Source organism: Pleurodeles waltl, chromosome 3_1, assembly GCF_031143425.1.
Source record: "Pleurodeles waltl isolate 20211129_DDA chromosome 3_1, aPleWal1.hap1.20221129, whole genome shotgun sequence".
Taxonomy (NCBI): domain Eukaryota; kingdom Metazoa; phylum Chordata; class Amphibia; order Caudata; family Salamandridae; genus Pleurodeles; species Pleurodeles waltl.
Window position 1 is genome coordinate 247,047,982 of NC_090440.1, and position 19,802 is coordinate 247,067,783.

Consider the following 19,802-nt stretch of genomic DNA (forward strand, 5'->3'; position numbering starts at 1 on the left):
GGTCAAGAATAGGTTTAGAGATTGGTGAATAATATATTTCACTCAAACTAGCCTCACTGTTAAATATTCCTGAGGGTAATTGGGCAACCTTTCTCTGCGAACATATTTGGAAGGCCATTAACCATAATGTCTTTAAGCAAATATATGATTAATCATAAATTTGCCAAATCATGTTCAATGACAACTGCAACAAATTCTATCCAGACTCTCCTTTCCAGTGCCAGGGGGGGCAGTATGATCTCCTGGCCCCAGTAGTCACATTAATCTGAAATCGTGGGCTAAATGTTATGGTTTTCCATATATGTGGATATATGTGACTGGTGAAATCTCCATATCCTGGTGGGAGGGGCAGTAGTAGAGCCCATTTTTAGGTTGAGCGTGCAAGCTCTTTGACGTGTTGTAATCTATCTGTGGGCTTTTAACCACACCCACCGCTCGCCCATCACTATCACTTCTTCATGGGCTTGCCTTTCAAAAATCCTCTGTTATCATTGGTAAACTCTTTATGTTTGTCCCTCCTTGGGGCAGTTTTGTTACCGCCTTGGCCATCAACCCTGTTACATGGATATTTGCACATTTGGTGATCCGTTTAACTGCAAGCGAACTTCTTTTTCCTTTTGTGTCTCTCTTTTGTGCTCACGCTCATGGCTGCAGTGGCGCTTTGAATTGGCTTGCTTATGTCAACTGTTTTATTTTCAATTTCAATTTATGTGGAAAGGAAAGTCCAGTTCAGAATTTACAACGCTAATAGCTCTAACTCGAGCGAACTCAAGACCCATTGCATTGCAAATGCTTGTTTAAAAAAAGGGTTGGAATCCTACCTCTAAATTATTGGCTAATTAGTTTGACAGACATACATTTAAAGAGCTTTTCAAATAGTCATCTAATTCTTATACAGGGGAGAGCAGAAGAAAAAATTAGATTCCCAAACCGCAGGGTGGATTTTGAGAATGCTGTTCAACAGCCAACTACTGTTTCACTTAGTTGTTAGAGGTCACTCAAAGGTTTGCTTATGGTTTTTGACTTTCAAACAGCAATTATAGAGTGGATAGAAGCCACCTGATTTGCATGGGGAATACCGCTGGGTTTACTTTCTCTAATCCAATTACTGTATATTTTAAATTGGGCAGAGGGAGAGTCATTGATGTTCATCAAAGAAAATTCTGGTGTTAAATGGTTTGCATTAAGGATGTGTTTTTGCTCAACATTTAGGGTCTAATTATGAGTTTGGCTGATGGGAACACCCAGCCGCCAAACTCCTGACAGGGTGGCTGCTGCTGTAGTGGCGACCACCCCGCCAGAAGTATTACAAGTTTCCCTCTAGGCTGAGGGGCACATACAGAGGTTTCTGCCTGCCAGCCTAGCGTGAAACTGGTGGCAGCATTGTCTCCGGCTCAAAATCAAGCCATCAGCATTGCTGTTGCCTTCAAGGTGTACCAGCACCTTCTCAATGTTCACTGTCTGCGCAGCAGACAGTGAACATTGTGATGGTGCTGGGCGGGGGGACTCCTGCACTTCCCATGCCAAATGTAGTGCAATGGCCCCCCTGTGGCCCCCTGCACCTCTTCTCCGCCAGCCTTATCATGGTGGTAAAACCTTCATGAAAAGGCTGGCTGAAAACGAGGTTGTAATCAGCAGCTGATTGCAACCTTCACCTGCCAGCAACCCATTGGGATCACTAATCCCGGCATGGACAATGGGCGATCCAAGATGAGCGGCTTTCTGAGACTTAAAGCATCGTCCAAGGATAACTGGTAAGCTTCCCTAAACAAAGAGGGTGTACTGGTAGATCTTCCACTTCCCTGAGGTGGTTCTTGTGCTGCAGTACACAGAGAGCTATCTTTAGAGACCAAAAAGGCCTTATTGAGAACCTGCAACCGAGGATAACAATTCAAGGCGTCTTGCTTCCATTTTCTTACGATAATGGCATTACTCCTAGTCCTACTCCCTCGCCTTCCTTACAACCAATGAGGCTTCCTGACTCCCTCTAGACCCTCCCTTCCCCTTTCAAACCCCCCCCACCCCTACCACCTCCTGTACAAAAACCAAGCCCAAGTAGCAACTCAGACCATCCGTACTGGGGGGGCGGGAGGGAACGGAAAGGAAGATGAGGGAGTAGGACTAGGAGTAATGCCATTATCGTAAGAAAATGGACGCATTACCTCCCGTCCCTCCCTCGCCTTCCTTACAACCAATCATACATAGCAAGAAACATACAGAAGACGGACACTGAGTTGCAATAAGTTTATTATAATGCACGCAGGCCACCAAGACCCTACCCCTATTACCTCATAGAGGATAAGACCTGGTGACCCAACACCGACTCCAAACCACCCAAGTCCGTCAGCCTATAATGCCGAACAAACGTCGAAGGAGAGGCCCAAGTGGCAGCCCTGCAAATCTCCACCACCGAAGTCCCCTGAAGCTCAGCCACTGTAGCCGCCATACCTCTGGTAGAACGGTCCTGAATCCCCTGGGGGGGAACCACCCCTTTCAAGGAATAAGCCAACAGAATCAAAGATCTCACCCACTAACTCAAAGAAGCCGTGGAAGGCTTTTCCCCCTTACGGGGTGGACCGAAATTTACAAAAAGCGAATCACCCTTACGGAAAGGAGCCACTACACGCAGATACTCCAACAATGCCCTTCGCACATCTAAAGAATGTAAATGAACCTCCTCATCCGAAGAGGGATTCGGACAAAATGAAGGCAGGATGACCTCCTGGCGAGCATGGAAAGAAGCATTAACCTTCGGAATAAAAGAAGGAACCGGAACAAGAATCACTCGAGCCTGAAAAACTTTACAAAAAGGAAAAGAACAGGCCAAGGCCCCCAATTCCCCTAAACGGCGGGCCGAAATAATGGCCACCAAAAAGAACGTTTTCAAAGAAAGATGTCGCAAATCACAGTCCCCCAGTGGTTCAAAAGGGGCAGCGGTCAATGCATCCAAAACTAAAGAAAGATCCCAGGAAGGAAAAGAACGTACAGGGCGAGGAAACAAATTAAGAAGCCCCTGAAAAAATCTCGGCATCAAATGACCCTCATCCGGTAGATTACGCCAAGGCCCTCTAAATGCCTGAATAGCCGCCCACTGCACCCGCAGAGACGCTACTGACAACCCCAACTGTGCACCATCCTGTAAAAACTGTATCACATCAAATATAGACGCGCAGGTAGGATCCAATTTATGCCGGAAGCACCAAGAAGAAAAAACCTTCTGCTGTCTACCATAGGAAAGCAAAGTGGAACGCCACCTGGAAGCCAGCAAATTAGAACTCAAAGCCACTGGGACCCCCAGACCCGTCAAACCCCGGCGTTCAACTTCCAGGCCGTCAAGTGTAACCTCCTCAATGACCCCATCGAGAGGCAAGGAAACTCCAGGGGAGACGGACAAAGAGGAAGAGGCCACATCCGGCCGGAAGCCATCAGCTGTAGCAATGGAAACCAATTCGCCCTCGGCCAATGGGGCGCAATCAAGATAACCCTGGCCCCCAGATGCCTCACCCTCAACAGAAAAGGCCGGATCAGCTGAAACGGCGGGAAAGTGTACAAAAGGCCCCGAGGCCAAGGACACGACATCCCGTCCACCTCCCAAGCCTGAGGACACCGAAACCGGGAGCAGAAGTGACTGAGTTTCGCATTTTCCGGGGATGCAAACACATCCAACACCGGAAGACCCCAGAGACGAACAAGACGAAGAAACAGCGACCTCCGGAGGGAGAAAAGCTGTAAGGAAGGAATCACCCTGCTGAGAAGGTCCGCCCGAACATTGACCACCCCCCGAATGTACGTAGCTCTGAGAGAAGGAACCCACTCCTGAGCCCACAAAAAAATCTTCCTGGCCAGACTGAACAAAGCCCTCGACCTGGTCCCCCCCTGTCGGTTGATATAAGCCTTGGTCACTAAGTTGTCTGTCCGAATAAGAACAGGCAGAGGATTGGAACGCACCCCTGAATCCGGAGGCACCGCAACGAAATCGATGACGTAACCATTGGCCACAATGTCCAGCACCCAATGATCGTCGACACTCTCCTGCCAAGTCGAAAGAAAGTGTCTTAGCCTTCCCCCAACCTGCCCTATGCCAGGCCCACAGTGATTGTCAGGACCCCTTCTTAAACCCACCCCGGTTCGAGGGGGCAGATTTCTTAGGAGAAAAACGGGGCTGAAAACGTTGTTTCCTGAATGAAAAAAATATTTTGCATCCATCTTGGGAGAAGAACGAGAATGCTTCTTCCACCCTTTGCCAGAAGCAGATCCCCCTTTATAAGGTAAGGCATGCTTCCTCTCCTTAAACGCCTTGGAAAGCATTGAAGGCAATTGATCTCCAAACAGGCTACGACCCTCAAAGGGCAGTCGCAGGAGGGCAGACTTCTCCCCAGGATCGGCCTTCCAAGACCGCAACCAAAGGGACCTATGGGCCCCAATCAAAGCCCCAGATGCCAGAGACGAAGTACGGACCACATCTGATGATACATCCGCCAGCAACCTGGCCTGTTGCTCCATACCAGCCAGGAGTTCGGAACACTCCGCACCTTCCTGAATAGCCACTGCCAGCTTATCAAAGTCCTGTACCAACGACTGGGCCGCATAAGCAGAATATACACCCGCTCTCAGGGCCAGATTCTCAGCCGCAAAAGCCCTTTTGAGCCCAGAATCCACCTTACGATCCGTGGCATCAGTAGGCACACAATCCTCCGGATTGACCGCCGTTTTGCCAATCAGGGTAGCCAAAATTGAATCCAGGCGAACAGAGGAAGGTAGCACATCCTCCCCCTCTAGTAAATAAAGTTTCTGAAGGAATCGTGGCACTTGAGCTTTATCCACATCCTTCCATTCTCAAAACACCATATCCTTCACAGGTCCCTGAAAAGGCATGGCAAATTTAGAAGGCGTCTGATACTGCGGGAATAAGTAAGAGTCAGAGCTCATAGGCTGAAACACTGGAAACCCTAAATTGTCCCGTACATGTGCCATCACCTCCCACATCTCTTCCCTGGAGACATATTTCCCACCAGAGGAAGTAGATGGAGCCTCCCCCTCCTCATCCTCTGAGGAGGACCTCCCCGCAGTAGCAGGAGGAACTGACGCTTCAGACCGGCTAGGCCTGGCCATCCCTGCCTGGAGAGCCCTGGAAACAGCCACCTCGATCATGTCCTGCACCTCCTCCCTGGACATGAGTGGTGCAGCACCACCATCCGGAACCTGGTGACCCCCCAGGGGTTGAAATGTCAGCAGCCCCTTACTCCCCTGCGGAGGAGGAAGAAACAATCCTACGTCGCTTAGCAGGCACCTTCGGCATGGTAGAATCAAATAACACTACCACCTCCCTGAATGTAATCTCAAATATACAGGGCCCAGGACCTCCCACTAATCATCCAGTAACCAATCCCCATAAAGATAAAATTAAAGAATGTAGATAAAATTGCGGGCAGAACGCCCGTCCTACCAGCCCTGGCTCGAGAAAAAATGTCCCTCAGCACCTCAACGCGGCTCCGCAGGCCGAGGAACCGGAAACTGACGCCCCAGCCGCAAAGAGCCGGCTGACCCCGTCAGCCGACTCCCAGGACGCGTCTCACGAGCAGCCCCGCCTGCTCTGAAAAGACGTGACCGGCCAGAGCACAACTCGCGGAGCTCTGCGCCCCAAGGAGTGCCGAAATCGACGTCACCCAGGCCCCGCCTTGGGAGAAAGAGAAAAGGTAAGTCTAGCGTGGGCAAGGCAAGAAAAAACAGGAGGTGGTAGGGGTGGGGGGAATTTAAAAAGGGAAGGGAGTGTCTAGAGGGAGGCAGGAAGCCTCATTGGTTGTAAGGAAGGCGAGGGAGGGACGGGAGGTAATGACCATTCATACATTTCTTTCAAGATTCATGTAATGCCATATACAATATATATTTTGCATTATTAGCTAATTAAAGGGCTGGAAAAGGAATGAAAAAATGGTGGGGGAGGGTCTCTCACATCTTAACATCATCACCCCCCAACACTCCACGCACCCACTCACCTATAAGAAATGCATTTTCTTTTTCTTGTGCCTTGTCAATAGTTTGAGCACTATTGACTATTATTTTTCTTCTTCACACACATTTCTATTTAATCACAATAGAGCACTATTGAGAGAAGCCAAGGATTACTACCAGGTCAGAGACCCAGGGGGGCCGATCCACTTAAAGCCATAGCTAATAAGACTTCTTGGTCCCGACTCTGAACATGGTTTGCTCTTGAAAAAAATTAGATCTTCGATCGTAAGCCACACGCTTTATGGATTATTTATGCCATTCAAATTTGTTCTTAGCAAAGCAGAACATCCGCGAGGTGACCCATTTTACCTGACTAAGAAGTGTAATTTGTTGGCGGCAAAACCAGTGCTTAAGTTGTAAATAAAAACGTGCCGGTGCCCAAAGCCCTCCTCTTAAACACGACGCTGCTGCAATTAAATGTGCAAACACTGAATACGGAGGCAGAGTAATCCTGAAGCCATCTCGGGCTTGTTCAGTCCATTTAAAGCCATTCCCTGCCCCTTCAGCTCACTCTTGCAGCTTTTTACTTTCTCCCTTTGTGACGCCTTTTCGTTTTTCCGTTCATCCGTTTTTCCCATATGTGTCTTTTGCTCGCAGCAAATGCTTGAGGCTGAAAAAAGCCCCGGCCCTCAAAGTACTGGTTCTCAGCACCGGAAACAACCAGCACCAAGCCCACTCTTGCAGCTTTCTGCTTTATCACATTGTGACACTTTCTCGTTTTTCTCTTCCTCCGTCGCAGTAAATGCTTGAGGCAGAAAAATAAATGTCGGCCCTCAAAAATGAGTGCTGGTGCCTGGAAACAACAAGCCCAAATTAAGCACTGAACAAAGCAGGTGTTCCCATTGGAGCGATGGTTGCGGAGACATTCTCAATGTGGTACACACATAAAGTCGTAGTTATGTCAGTATTCATAAACATTTGCACTTTATGTTTTGACGACTATTGCACTTATAATCATTTGCCTGTAGTAAAACGCCGTGGTTGAGCTTAAAAATATGCAGCAAAAAAACGTAAATCGGGGCCACATGACAATTACTCTATTAACCCGGAAACACTTCTTTTGAGTGAAATATATATATATTTTTTAAAATGTGCAATTGAACATCTAGGCTAAGCCATAGCACTACGTCCGCAGTTTGCATGCTCTACAAGCTGTCCACATTCATGGGGTGAAGGCTTGCAGATGTAGCCTAGAAGACCTTCATAAGCCATGATCCCCCCTCTCATGTGCCTGTCACCTTTGAGAATCACAATAAAGATTGTAAACCTGTGCAAATTATACGCGCATAGCCGCACACGCACCGGTTTATTCATTTTCTGTGAATCGACCTTCATGTTTATTGGAGCTCAATGAAAAGTGCTGTTTACATTCTGCTTTCCAATTTGCAAGCCTATTTCAGAGTACAAAAAATAGTGGTGTGTATTTTAATGAAATGGTTAACAAATGGCAACTTATGAGGGCCTTCTTAAAAAAAGCCTTTTCCAATAAATGTAAAATATCGGACACTCATAACTTTAATTTTGAAACGGTTCTAATCTGGTTTTCTTTCTGGTTTCCTTCTTTGCAGGTGATCCCTGCCCCCAGGAACAGCAGATCAGAGAGGAGCTTCTTCCCATCTGCACACCGCTCACTGTCACCGACTACTTCAAGGGCAGCGGGGTCAAATATGGAATCCTCATCGTGGCCCTCTGCTCTCTGCCTCTAGGTTTGAAGGGACTTTAAATATTTTCAATTGATTTAAAAAAGTATTATGGATTTTTGGCCTTTTGAAAGTCTGCTGCAGAGAATTGTATCGACTTTTCTGATAGAAGGGAGGACGAACACAACTTAATGAACTACATTTGGTATTGAGAGATAAACAAGAAGACAATTTAATTGATTGGCATTTTACCAGGCGCAATGACACATAGAAAAAACACGGTTTTCAGGAGCTACATTCCAAAGGAGTCAAATATCTGGGGGGGGGGGGGGGGGGGGGGGGTTCTGGGGGGTTGACAGCAAGGGGTGATGTCTGTGAAAGTGGTCATAAGAATGTTACTAGAAGAAGTGACTTCTCGTGAAGTTACATTACTTATTATGATGCATTGTAAGGAATCACCCCTCACAAGTGAGGTTGTGGGCAAAGATTTAGAAGAGGATGCATATTAGTACTGGGACTATGGAGGCCGGCCTTGGATGATGTGAAGTAAATATATAGGCCTGCAATGGAATACATTAAGTTAATAGTAGGGCCAGTGATTGAAGATGGTGGATGCACTGAGGCTGGCACGCAGAGCCAGTACTGGGGGTGAGTGAGGACTAAGTAGATGTTGGAAATGAGGTGGATTGGGGCCTACGAGACTGTTTTTCATGGTCAGGTAGTAGTGATAGAAGGGGGTCACGGAGGCAGGAAATGGGTGACGATTATGGGTGCAGTGCAAATGTATTAAGTAGGCTTTCCTACTCACCCCAACCTCTCTTCCACACTGCAGCTCCTCGTTTCTTCCTCTGGCTCATGCTTGTTGAATCCCCCTCCTCCATCCTCTTGGTTGCCCTTTTGCTTCCTTTTCCACTGATCCCCTAACCTCGTCCTACCCTCTCTAGGAATTTCCCTCTTCCAGTTCTCTCTGCCTCTGATCCTCAGCCATCCCACGTACTCACTCCCCTTCATTTGTTTTATTTGACTCTTGCTTTCTCTGTCTCATTCACCCTTCTCCATTCCACCATTTCACTGCCCTCGGTCTTTTTGCTGCCTCCAATCAGAGATGTCATGGCGTCCCTTAGATAATGTATGTAACTCATCCATTTATGTATGTCCTTTGCCTTCTGGCACTTGAAGTCATGCATTTAAAATGTGACATGGAAAACTCCAAGAGCCAGATGCCCCAAGCTATTTTGCAGTCACAAACGGCAAAATTTGCCTTTTGCAGCTGCAGAATGTTTTTTTTGCATGTACGATCCCTATTCTGCGAGTCGGTACCTTGTTGCCGATTCGCAAAATAGGGATTGTGACTCGCTATTAGGAAGAGGTGATGCCAAGTGCATCCCTTCCTAATTGCGACTCGCAAGTGTGATAGTTGTGCGACTGGGAATGTGGTTGCAAAACAATTGCAATTACCACCAACTTCAGGTTGCTGGTAACCAATTTGCAAATGGGAGGGGTTCACCAAGGGACGCCTTACCCTTTGTGAATTGGGGTGCAAACATTTTTTTAAGAGCAGGCAATGGTCCTAAGGACCACTGCCTGCTCTTGAAATATGAAAAGAAAACTTTTCAGTTTTCTTTTCGTAATTCATCCCATTTCCCTTTAAGGAAAATTAGCTGCATTACCCCCCCCCCAAAAAAAAGCTTGATTTACAATGCAATCACAGACGTGGTGGTCTACTGACCCGAGCAGGCCACCACCCCTGTGATTGTAGTCATTCACAGTGGGTCACAAATTGCAACCTGCCTCATGGATATTGATGAGCAAGGTCCATTTGCGACCCACTGTGAATCGCTACCAGTGTGAAACACACTGTTGTACACCGCATTTTGCGATTTCCTAATAGCGAAACTCTAAAATTCGCTATTAGGAAATCGCAAACCCGCAATTTTGTACATCTGGCCCGAAATGCCAAAATGAAAAGACCTAAATTTGTTTGGAAAATCACCTCCCTGTATGCCTGGGACAACTTGAGATCCTTATTTCTAGCTCCTGTCTTATGGCTTAACCTTTCTTTGCTTTCTCTTGCCTTGTGCTCGAGTAAAAGCAGATTACGTCTTCCTGCCATCCCTCTCTGCTTCTTCTCTCTTCTGCCTTATCTTTGTTTTCTCATCATTTTTCTTCTAGTAATGACCCCAGGGAGTCTTTCTCTGGACATGTACATAGGGTGTTTTAATGGATTCAGTATTTGAGCATATCAAGCTCACGCAAAATCAATTTTCTGACAAAAAAAAAGTCTTGCAAGAATCTGACTTTGTATGTTTATGTATTTATGCTTTTGTGTATGAATGCATGTATGAATACAAATATGCATAAAGATATACATGTACGTTGAAGAAAGCTAACATGCAATGAGAAATAAGTATCAGGCCTATTCTGATGCCTTTTACAACTGCCTTAATCATGTGCTGAAGGCAACTCACTTGGAACAAAAAGTTATCATGTAATAACATGCTACAAAGAATACACACTTTTAGAAATGGGGTCTTTGGTTGACAGTCAGGTTGCCCCCTTTTCAAGCAAGGACCCTCACTCTAGTCAGGGTAAAAGAGAATCACCCTCAGCTAACCCCTGCTTACCCCCTTGGTAGCTTGGCAGAGCAGTAGGCTTAACTTCAGAGTGCCAGGTGTAAAGTATTTGTACCAACACACACAGTAACTTAATGAAAACACTACAAAATAACACAACACCAGTTTAGAGAAATAGGAAATATTTATCTAAACAAAACAAGACCAAAACGACAAAAATCCGACATACACAAGTCAAGTTATGAATTTTAAAAGCTTAAACTCAAAAATGGCGCTTAGAAACACAAAATGCTTCGATGAGGTGTTAACACGGCATCGTGACGGAGTTGTTCCCAATAAGCCGACACCAGCGGTGCCACCCCCAAGTAGAGTACCTTTGGAGAAGAGTGAAAACAAGTCGATGCGCGAAGTCGGGGATCACGGCGTCTGTGCGAAACGTTGAATCCGCGCACTTCGAGCCGCGCCGGTCACGACGTAGTGCGGCAACCTCCACGGAGTCGCGGACTTCAGCGGGGCTGCAGCGGCATCGGAACTGCAAAGGTCATCGTGTTCCAGCGAAGATCACGGAGTCGGTTGCAGGCGGCGTCCCCGGATTCAGCAGTGGCGTTGGTCCGAAGCCGTCCGAAGCTGATTTCCTTGGATTTCCACCAGCTTTCCTTTCAAGGGCCCAGGGACTGGATAGGGCACCACTTGTCAGAGCAGGAGTCTCTCCAGAGACTCCAGGTGCTGGCAGAGAGAAGTCTTTGCTGTCCCTGAGACTTCAAACAACAGGAGGAAAGCTCTAAATCAAGCCCTTGGAAATATCTTCACAAGATGGAAGGCACACGAAGTCCAGTCTTTGCCCTCTTACTCTGGCAGAAGCAGCAACTGCAGGATAGCTCCACAAAGCACAGTCACAGGCAGAGAAGCTCTTCGTCCTCAGCTCTTCAGCTCTTCTCCAGGCAGAGGTTCCTCTTGTTTCCAGAAGTGTTCTAAAGTCTGTGGTTTTTGGTGCCCTTCTTATACCCAATTTCTCCTTTGAAGTAGGAATACTTCAAAGTAAAATCTCTTGTGAATGTAAAATCCTGCCTTGCCCAGGCCAGCCCCCAGACTGCATTGTGAGGACAGGCACAGCCCTTACAGGTGTAAGTGACCACTCCTCCCCACCCTCCTAACACAGATGTCTCATCAGGAAATGCAGACTACACCCCAGCTCCCTTTGTGTCACTGTCTAGTATGAGGTGCAACCAGCCCAACTGTCAAACTGACCCAGACAGGGAATCCACAAACAGGCAGAGTCACAGAAATGGTATAAGCAAGAACATGCTCACTTTCTAAAAGTGACATTTTCAAACACACAATCTTAAAATCAATTTTACTGAAAGATGTCTTTTTAAATTATGAGCTCAGAGACCCCAAACTCCACATTTCCATCGGCTCCCAATGGGAATCTACACTTTAATCAGATTTAAAGGTAGCCCCCGTTTTAACCTATGCGAGGGACAGGCCTTGCAACAGTGAAAAACGAATTTAGCAATATTTCACTGTCAGGACATACAAAACACATTACTATGGGCCTGATTCTAACTTTGGAGGACGGTGTTAAACCGTCCCAAAAGTGACGGATATACCACCTACCGTATTACGAGTCCATTATATCCTATGGAACTCGTAATACGGTAGGTGGTATATCCGCCACTTTTGGGACGGTTTAACACCGTCCTCCAAAGTTAGAATCAGGCCCTATATGTCCTACCTTAACCATACACTGCACCCTAGCCTTGGGGCTACATAGGGCCTACCTTAGGGGTGTCTAACATGTAGGAAAAGGGAAGGTTTAGCCCTAGCAAGTGGGTACACTTGCCAAGTCGAATTTACAGTTAAAACGGCACACACAGACACGGCAATGGGAGGTCTGAGACATGATTACAGAGCTACTTATGTGGGTGGCACAACCAGTGCTGCAGCCCCACTAGTAGCATTTGATTTACAGGCCCTGGCACCTCTAGTGCACTTTACTAGGTACTTATTGGTAAGGCAAATATGCCAATCATGGATAAGCCAATTACATACACATTTTGAAAAGGAGCACTTGCACTTTAGCACTGGTTAGCAGTGGTAAAGTGCCCAGAGTAACAAAAACAGCAAAATCAGAGTCCAGCACACATCAACAACTTGGGGAACAGAGGCAAAAAGTTAAGGGAGGACACGCCAAGGATGAAAAGTCTAACGCACACTAAATGATACATTGAACCTGTCTCTTCTATACAAACTACTCATTATCCCTCCAAAAGCAAGCACAATAAAGTCAACTAACCTCCTAGGGTTGCTCTTACTATACCACTTGTAGGAAGTTGGCTCTGTATATACTATTTCAAAGTGAGAAATAGTGTGCACAGAGTCCAAGGGTTCCCCTTAGAGGTAAGATAGTGGCAAAAAGAGATAATTCTAATGCTCTATTTTGAGGAAGTGTGGTCGAGCAGTAGGCTTATCAGAGGGTAGTGTTAAGCATTTGTTTTACTCACACAGGCAATAAATGAGGAACACCCTCTCAAAGACTTACTCCAGGCCAATAGGTTTTTATATAGAAAAATATCAACAGGTTCAAGATTTACAAGTAATACTTCAAATGAAAGGTACTTCACTCAGGTATTCTAGGAACTTTGAATAATCACAATAGCATGTACAGTTTTGACAAAAATGGCAATAAGCTATTTTAAAAGTGGACACTGCAAAAATCAACAGTTCCTGGGGGAGGTAAGTATTTGTTAAGTTCACAGGTGAGTAAAACACTTACAGGGTTCAAAGTTGGGTCCAAAGTAGCCCACCGTTGGGGGTTCAAGGCAACCCCAAAGTTACCACACCGGCAGCTCAGGGCCAGTCAGGTGCAGAGGTCAAAGTGGTGCCCAAAACACATAGGCTTCAATGGAAACAGGGTTGCCCCGAATTAGGGATGTGTTTAGGTCTGGGAGGGCAGTAGCCAATGGCTACTGTCCTTGAGGGTGGCTACACCCTCTTTGTGCCTCCTCCCTGTGGGGAGGGGGGCACATCCCTAATCCTATTGGGGGAATCCTCCTTCTACAAGATAGAGGATTTCTAAAAGTAAGAGTCGCCTCAGCTCAGGACACCTTAGGGGCTGTCCTGACTGGGGGGTGAATCCTCCTTGTTTTTCTCATTATCTCCTCCAGCCTTGCCGCCAAAAGTGGGGACAGTGGCCGGAGGGGCGGGCATCTCCACTAGCTGGGATGCCCTGTGGTGTCGTAACAAAGGAGGTGAGCCTTTGAGGCTCACCGCCAGGTGTTACAGTTCCTGCAGGGGGAGGTGAGAAGCACCTCCACCCAGTACAGGCTTTGTTCTTGGCCACAGAGTGACAAAGGCACTCTCCCCATGTGACCAGCAACATGTCTGGTGTGTGGCAGGTTGGCAAAAACTAGACTGGAAGTCGGGTATGTGTTCAGGGGGCATCTCTAAGATGCCCTCTGGGTGTATTTTACAATAAAGTGCACACTCGCATCAGTGTGCATTTATTGTGCTGAGAAGTTTGATACCAAACTTCCCAGTTTTCAGTGTAGCCATTATGGTGCTGTGGAGTTCGTGTTTGACAGTCTCCCAGACCATATACTTTTATGGCTACCCTGCACTTACAATGTCTAAGGTTTTGCTTAGACACTGTAGGGACATAGTGCTCATGCACATATGCCCTCACCTGTGGTATAGTGCACTCTGCCTTAGGGCTGTAAGGCCTGCTAGAGGAGTGACTTACCTATGCCACAGGCAGTGTGAGGTTGGCATGGCACTCTGAGGGGAGTGCCATGTCGACTTTGTCATTTTCTCCCCACCAACACACACAAGCTGGCAAGCAGTGTGTATGTGCTGAGTGAGGGGTCCCTAGGGTGGTATAAGACATGCTGCAGCCCTTAGAGATCTTCCCTGACATTAGGGCCCTTGGTATCAGGGGTACCAGTTACAAGGGACTTACCTGAGTGCCAGGGTTGTGCCAATAGTGGAGACAAAGTTCAGGTTAGGGAAAGAACACTGGTGCTGGGGCCTGGTTGGCAGGGTCCCAGCACACTTTCAAATCATAACTTAGCATCAGCAAAGGCAAAAAGTCAGGGGGTAACCATACCAAGGAGGCTTTTCATTACACAACCCCCCTAAACGAAAGAGGATGAGACTAACCTTTCCCAAGAGAGTCTTCATTTTCTAAGTGGAAGAACCTGGAAAGGCCATCTGCATTGGCATGGGCAGTCCCAGGTCTGTGTTCCACTATAAAGTCAATTCCCTGTTAGGATATGGACCACCTCAACAGTTTAGGATTTTCACCTTTCATTTGCATTAGCCATCTGAGAGGTCTGTGGTCAGTCTGAACTACAAAGTGAGTACCACAAAGGTATGGTCTCAGCTTCTTCAGGGACCAGACCACAACAAAGGCCTCCCTCTCAATGGCACTCCAACGCTGCTCTGGGGAGTAACCTCCTGCTATTGAAAGCAACAGGCTGGTCAAGGCCATCATCCTTTGTTTGGAACAGAACTGTCACTATCCCATGTTCAGAGGCATCAGTCTGCACATTGAACTGCTTGGAGTAATCTGGAGCTTTGAGAACTGGTGCTGTGCACATAGCTTGCTTCAGGGTGTCAAAGGCCTGTTGGCATTCTACCGTCCAGTTTACCTTCTTGGGCATTTTCTTAGAGGTAAGTTCTGTGAGGGGTGTCACTATGGATCCATATCCCTTCACAAACCTCCTATAGTAACCAGTCAAGCCAAGGAATGCTGTTGGAGTGGCTGAACTTGGCCTCCACCTACAAGGTGTCCCAAGTAAATCACAGTACCCTGCCCTATCTGACATTTAGATGCCTTGATGGAGAGGCCTGATGCTTGCAGGGCTTGCAAAACCTTCTTCAGGTGGACCAGGTGATCCTACCATCTGGAGCTAAAGACATCAATATCATCAAGATAAGCTGCACTAAAGGACTCCAAGCCAGCAAGGACTTGATTCACCAACCTTTGGAAGGTGGCAGGGGCATTCTGTAAGCCAAAGGGCATCACAGTAAACTGGTAGTGCCCATCAGGTGTAGAGAATGCTGTCTTTTCTTTTGCTCCTGGTGCCATTTTGATTTGCCAGTACCCTGCTGTCAAGTCAAAGGTACTCAAGTATTTGGCAGCACCCAATTTGTCAATTAACTCATCTGCCCTTGGGATGGGATGGGCATCTGTCTTGGTGACAGAATTAAGTCCTCTGTAGTCCACACAAAACCTCATATCTCTCTTGCCATCTTTTGTGTGAGGTTTGGGGATTAAGACCACTGGGCTAGCCCAGGGGCTGTCAGAGTGCTCAATGACTCCCAATTCCAGCATCTTGTAGACTTCCACTTTGATACTTTCCTTCACTTGGTCAGACTGTCTAAAGATTTTGTTTTTGACAGGCATGCTATCTCCTGTGTCCACATCAAGGGTACACAGGTGTGTCTGACCAGAGGTTAGGGAAAAGAGCTCAGCAAACTGTTGTAGTACCTGCCTGCAGTCAGCTTGCTGTTGGCCAGAGAGGGTGTCTGAGTAGAGCACTCCATCTACTGAGCCATCTTTAGGGTAAGTGGAGAGGAGATCAGGGAGAGGTTCACTCTCAGCTTCCTGGTCCTCATCTGTAACCATTAACATGTTTACATCTGCCCTGTCATGACAGAGTTTGAAGCGGTTCACATGGATCACCCTTTTGGGAGTCCTGCTAGTGCCTAGGTCTACCAGGTAGGTGACCTGACTCTTTCTCTCTAGCACTGGGTAAAGGCCACTCCATCTGTCCTGAAGTGTCCTGGGAGACACAGGCTCCAGAACCCAGACTTTCTGCCCTGGCTGAAACTCAACCATAGCAGCCTTTTGGTCATACCACATCTTCTGGAGTTGTTGGCTGGCCTCCAGGTTTTTACTTGCCTTTTCCATGTACTCTGCCATCCTGGAACATAGGCATAGTACATAGTCCACTATGGCCCTCATTCTGACCTTGGCGGGCGGCGGAGGCCGCCCGCCAAAGTCCCGCCGTCAGGTTACCGTTCCGCGGTCGAAAGACCGCGGCGGTAATTCTGACTTTCCCGCTGGGCTGGCGGGCGGTCTCGTTCAGACCGCCAGCCAGCCCAGCGGGAAAGAGGCTTCCGCGATGAAGCCGGCTCGGAATCGAGCCGGCGGAGTGGAAGCTGTGCGACGGGTGCAGTTGCACCCGTCGCGTATTTCACTGTCTGCGCAGCAGACAGTGAAATACATGTAGGGGCCCTCTTACGGGGGCCCCTGCAATGCCCATGCCAGTGGCATGGGCACTGCAGGGGCCCCCAGGGGCCCCGCGACCCCCCCTACCGCCATCCGGATCTCGGCGGTCCGACCGCCGGGATCTGGATGGCGGTAGGGGGGGTCAGAATCCCCGCGGCGGTGCAGCAAGCTGCGCCGCCGCGGAGGATTCAATGGGGCCGCGGTACACTGGCGGGACCCCGCCAGTGGTGCCGGTCCGACCGCGGCTTTACCGCCGCGGTCGGAATCCCCATTGAAGCACCGCCGGCTTGTCGGCGGTGCTCCCGCGGTCCTCCGCCCTGGCGGTCAAAGACCGCCAGGGTCAGAATGAGGGCCTATATCTTGCTTAGGCTCACGAAGAGGTCTCTCCCAGCCTTCTTTCACAAGAGCTAGTGGTCCCCTTACAGGATGGCCAAACAGAAGTTCAAAGGGGGAAAACCCTACTCCCTTCTGAGGCACCTCTCTGTAGGCGAAAAGCAGACATGGTAAGAGGACATCCCATCTCCTTTTGAGCTTTTCAGGGAGCCCCGTGATCATGCCCTTCAATGTCTTGTTAAACCTTTCAACAAGACCATTGGTTTGTGGATGGTATGGTGTGGTGAACTTGTAAGTCACCCCACACTCATTCCACATGTGTGGAAGGTATGCTGACATGAAGTTGGTACCTCTGTCAGAAACCACCTCCTTAGGAAATCCCACTCTGGTAAAGATACCAATGAGTGCTTTGGCTACTGCAGGGGCAGTAGTGGACCTAAGGGGAATCGCTTCAGGGTACCTAGTAGCATGATCCACTGCTACTAGGATATACTGATTCCCTGAGGCTGTGGGAGGTTCAAGTGGAACTACTATGTCCACTCCCACTCTTTCAAAGGGAACCCCCACCACTGGAAGTGGAATGAGGGGGGCCTTTGGATGGCCACCTGTCTTACCAATGGATTGACAGGTGGCAAAGGAGGCACACAACTCCTTGACTTTCTGGGCCATGTAGGGCCAATAGAAATGGTTGACAAACCGCTCCCATGTATTGGTTTGTCCCAAATGCCAAGCAAGTAGAATGTCATGGGCTAAGGTCAGAATGAACTCCCTAAACTCCTGAGGCACTACCACTCTCCTAGTGGCACCAGGATTGGGATCTCTTGCCTCAGTGTAAAGGAATCCATCTTCCCAATAGACCCTGTGTGTTCCACTGACTTTTCCTTTTGTTTCTTCAGCAGCTTGCTGCCTAAGGCCTTCAAGAGAGGGACAGGTTTCTTGCCCCTTACACAGCTGTTCCCTTGTGGGTCCCCCTGGGCCTAAGAGTTAAATCTGATAAGGTTCCAACTCCACAGGCTCAGTTCCCTCAGAGGGTAGAACTTCTTCCTGGGAAGAGAGGTTCTTTTTCTTTTGCTGTGTTGAAGCTGGTTCCCCAGTCGTCTTTCCTTTTCTCTTGGAGGGTTGGGCCATTATTCCAGACTCCAACACCTCTTTTCACCCTGAGCCTTGCACTGTGCCCTTGTCTTGACACACACCAGTTCAGGGATACCCAGCATGGCTGCATGGGTTTTGAGTTCTATCTCTGCCCATGCTGAGGACTCCAGGTCATTTCCAAGCAAACAGTCTACTGGGATAGCAGAGGAGACTACCACCTGTTTCAGGTCAGTGACCCCTCCCCACTCTAAAGTTACCATAGCCATGGGATGTACTTTAGTCTGATTGTCAGCGTTGGTAACTGGATACGTTTGTCCAGTCAGGTATTGTCCTGGGGAAACCAGTTTGTCTGTCACCATTGTGACACTGGCACCTGTATCCCTCAGGGCTCCTACACTAGTCCCATTAAGAAAGAGTTGCTGCCTGTATTTTTGCATATTAGGGGGCCAGGCAGCTAGTGTGGCTAAGTCCACCCCACCCTCAGAGACTAATGTAGCTTCAGTGTGGACCCTGATTTGCTCTGGGCACACTGTTGATTCCACCTGGAGACTGGCTATTCCAGTGGTAGCTGGAGTAGTAGTAGAAGTGGAACCTTTCTTGGGACAGGCCTTGTCTCCAGTTTGGTGTCCCTGCTGATTACAGCTACGACACCAGGCCTTTTTGGGATCAAAGTTTTTACTCTTGTTCCCAAATGAGGATTGTGAAGAGGCTTTGGACCCTCCGTCCTGAGCAGGTTTTTGGGGCCCTGTAGAAGACTCTTTACTTTTTCCCTTGGATGTCTCAACACTCTTCCCCTGGGGAGTCTTTGTGGCCCCTTTCTTTTGGTCACCCCCTGTGGAAGTCTTGGTCACCCTTGTCTTGACCCAATGGTCTGCCTTCTTTCCCATTCTTGGGGAGAAATTGGACCCAGGTCTACCAGATGCTGATGCAGTTTATCATTGAAACAATTACTTAAAAGGTGTTCTTTCATAAACAGATTGTACAGCCCATCATAATCATTTACACCACTGCCATAAGTCCAACCAGCCAGTGTTTTGACTGAGAAGTCAACACAATCAACCCAGGTCTGGCTCGAGGATTTTTGAGCCCCCCTGAACCTAATCCTGTACTCCTCAGTTGAGAATCCAAAGCCTTCAATCAGGGTAGCCTTCATGAGGTCATAGGATTCTGCATCTTTTCCAGAGAGTGTGAGGAGTCTATCCCTACACTTTCCAGTGAACATTTCCCAAAGGAAAGCTCCCCAGTGAGATCTGTTTACTTTTCTGGTTGCACAAGCCCTCTAAAAGCTGTGAACCATTTAGTGATATCATCACCATCTTCATATTTTGTTACAATCCCTTTGGGGATTTTTAGCATGTCAGTAGTATCTCTGACCCTATTTAAGTTGCTGCCACCATTGATGGGAGCTAAGCCCATCTCTTGTCTTTCCCTTTCTATGGCTTTGAGCTATTTCTCCAAAGCCAATCTTTTGGCCATTCTGGCTAACAGGAGGTCATCTTCATTGAGGCTGCCCTCAATGCTTCCAGAGCTGTTGGACTCCCCTGTGGTAGAAGCAGAACCTCTGACTATCACTTGTGGAGTCAGGGTTGGAGGAACCCTGGTCTCCCTATCTAGGAGTGGAGGGGGGAAATTGTCCTCCACTTCACTAGTTTCATCCTCTGTAAGGTTATCTTCAGAGGGGGTGTCTCTAGCAAACTCTGCCAAGAGCTCCTGGAGCTGTAGTTTGGTAGGGTTTGATCCCGTTTTTATCTTTTTGATTTTGCAGAGAGTCCTTAACTCTGACATCCTAGGATGCAGGTAAGGGGTAAGGTTGAGCTCCACCACCATCTCTTCTGCAGTAGACATTATTTCTCTAAAAGTTGGGATACTTTTTAAGAATCTAAAACTACCTCTAGAACTTAATTCAAACTTTTACAA

The 19,802-nt window shown here is 47.9% G+C and overlaps 1 protein-coding gene across 3 annotated transcripts in view; it reads left to right on the forward strand.

Annotated features, from left to right (window-relative positions):
- The window catches only part of LOC138283999 (dual oxidase 1-like), a 785,394-nt gene that overhangs the window by 498,441 nt on the left and 267,151 nt on the right, over positions 1-19,802 (forward strand). For all 3 annotated transcript variants that reach the window (XM_069222331.1, XM_069222330.1, XM_069222332.1), the window contains exon 15: positions 7,581-7,718. In XM_069222331.1, the coding sequence (XP_069078432.1) occupies positions 7,581-7,718 (138 nt within the window). The remainder of the gene's footprint in view (positions 1-7,580; positions 7,719-19,802) is intronic.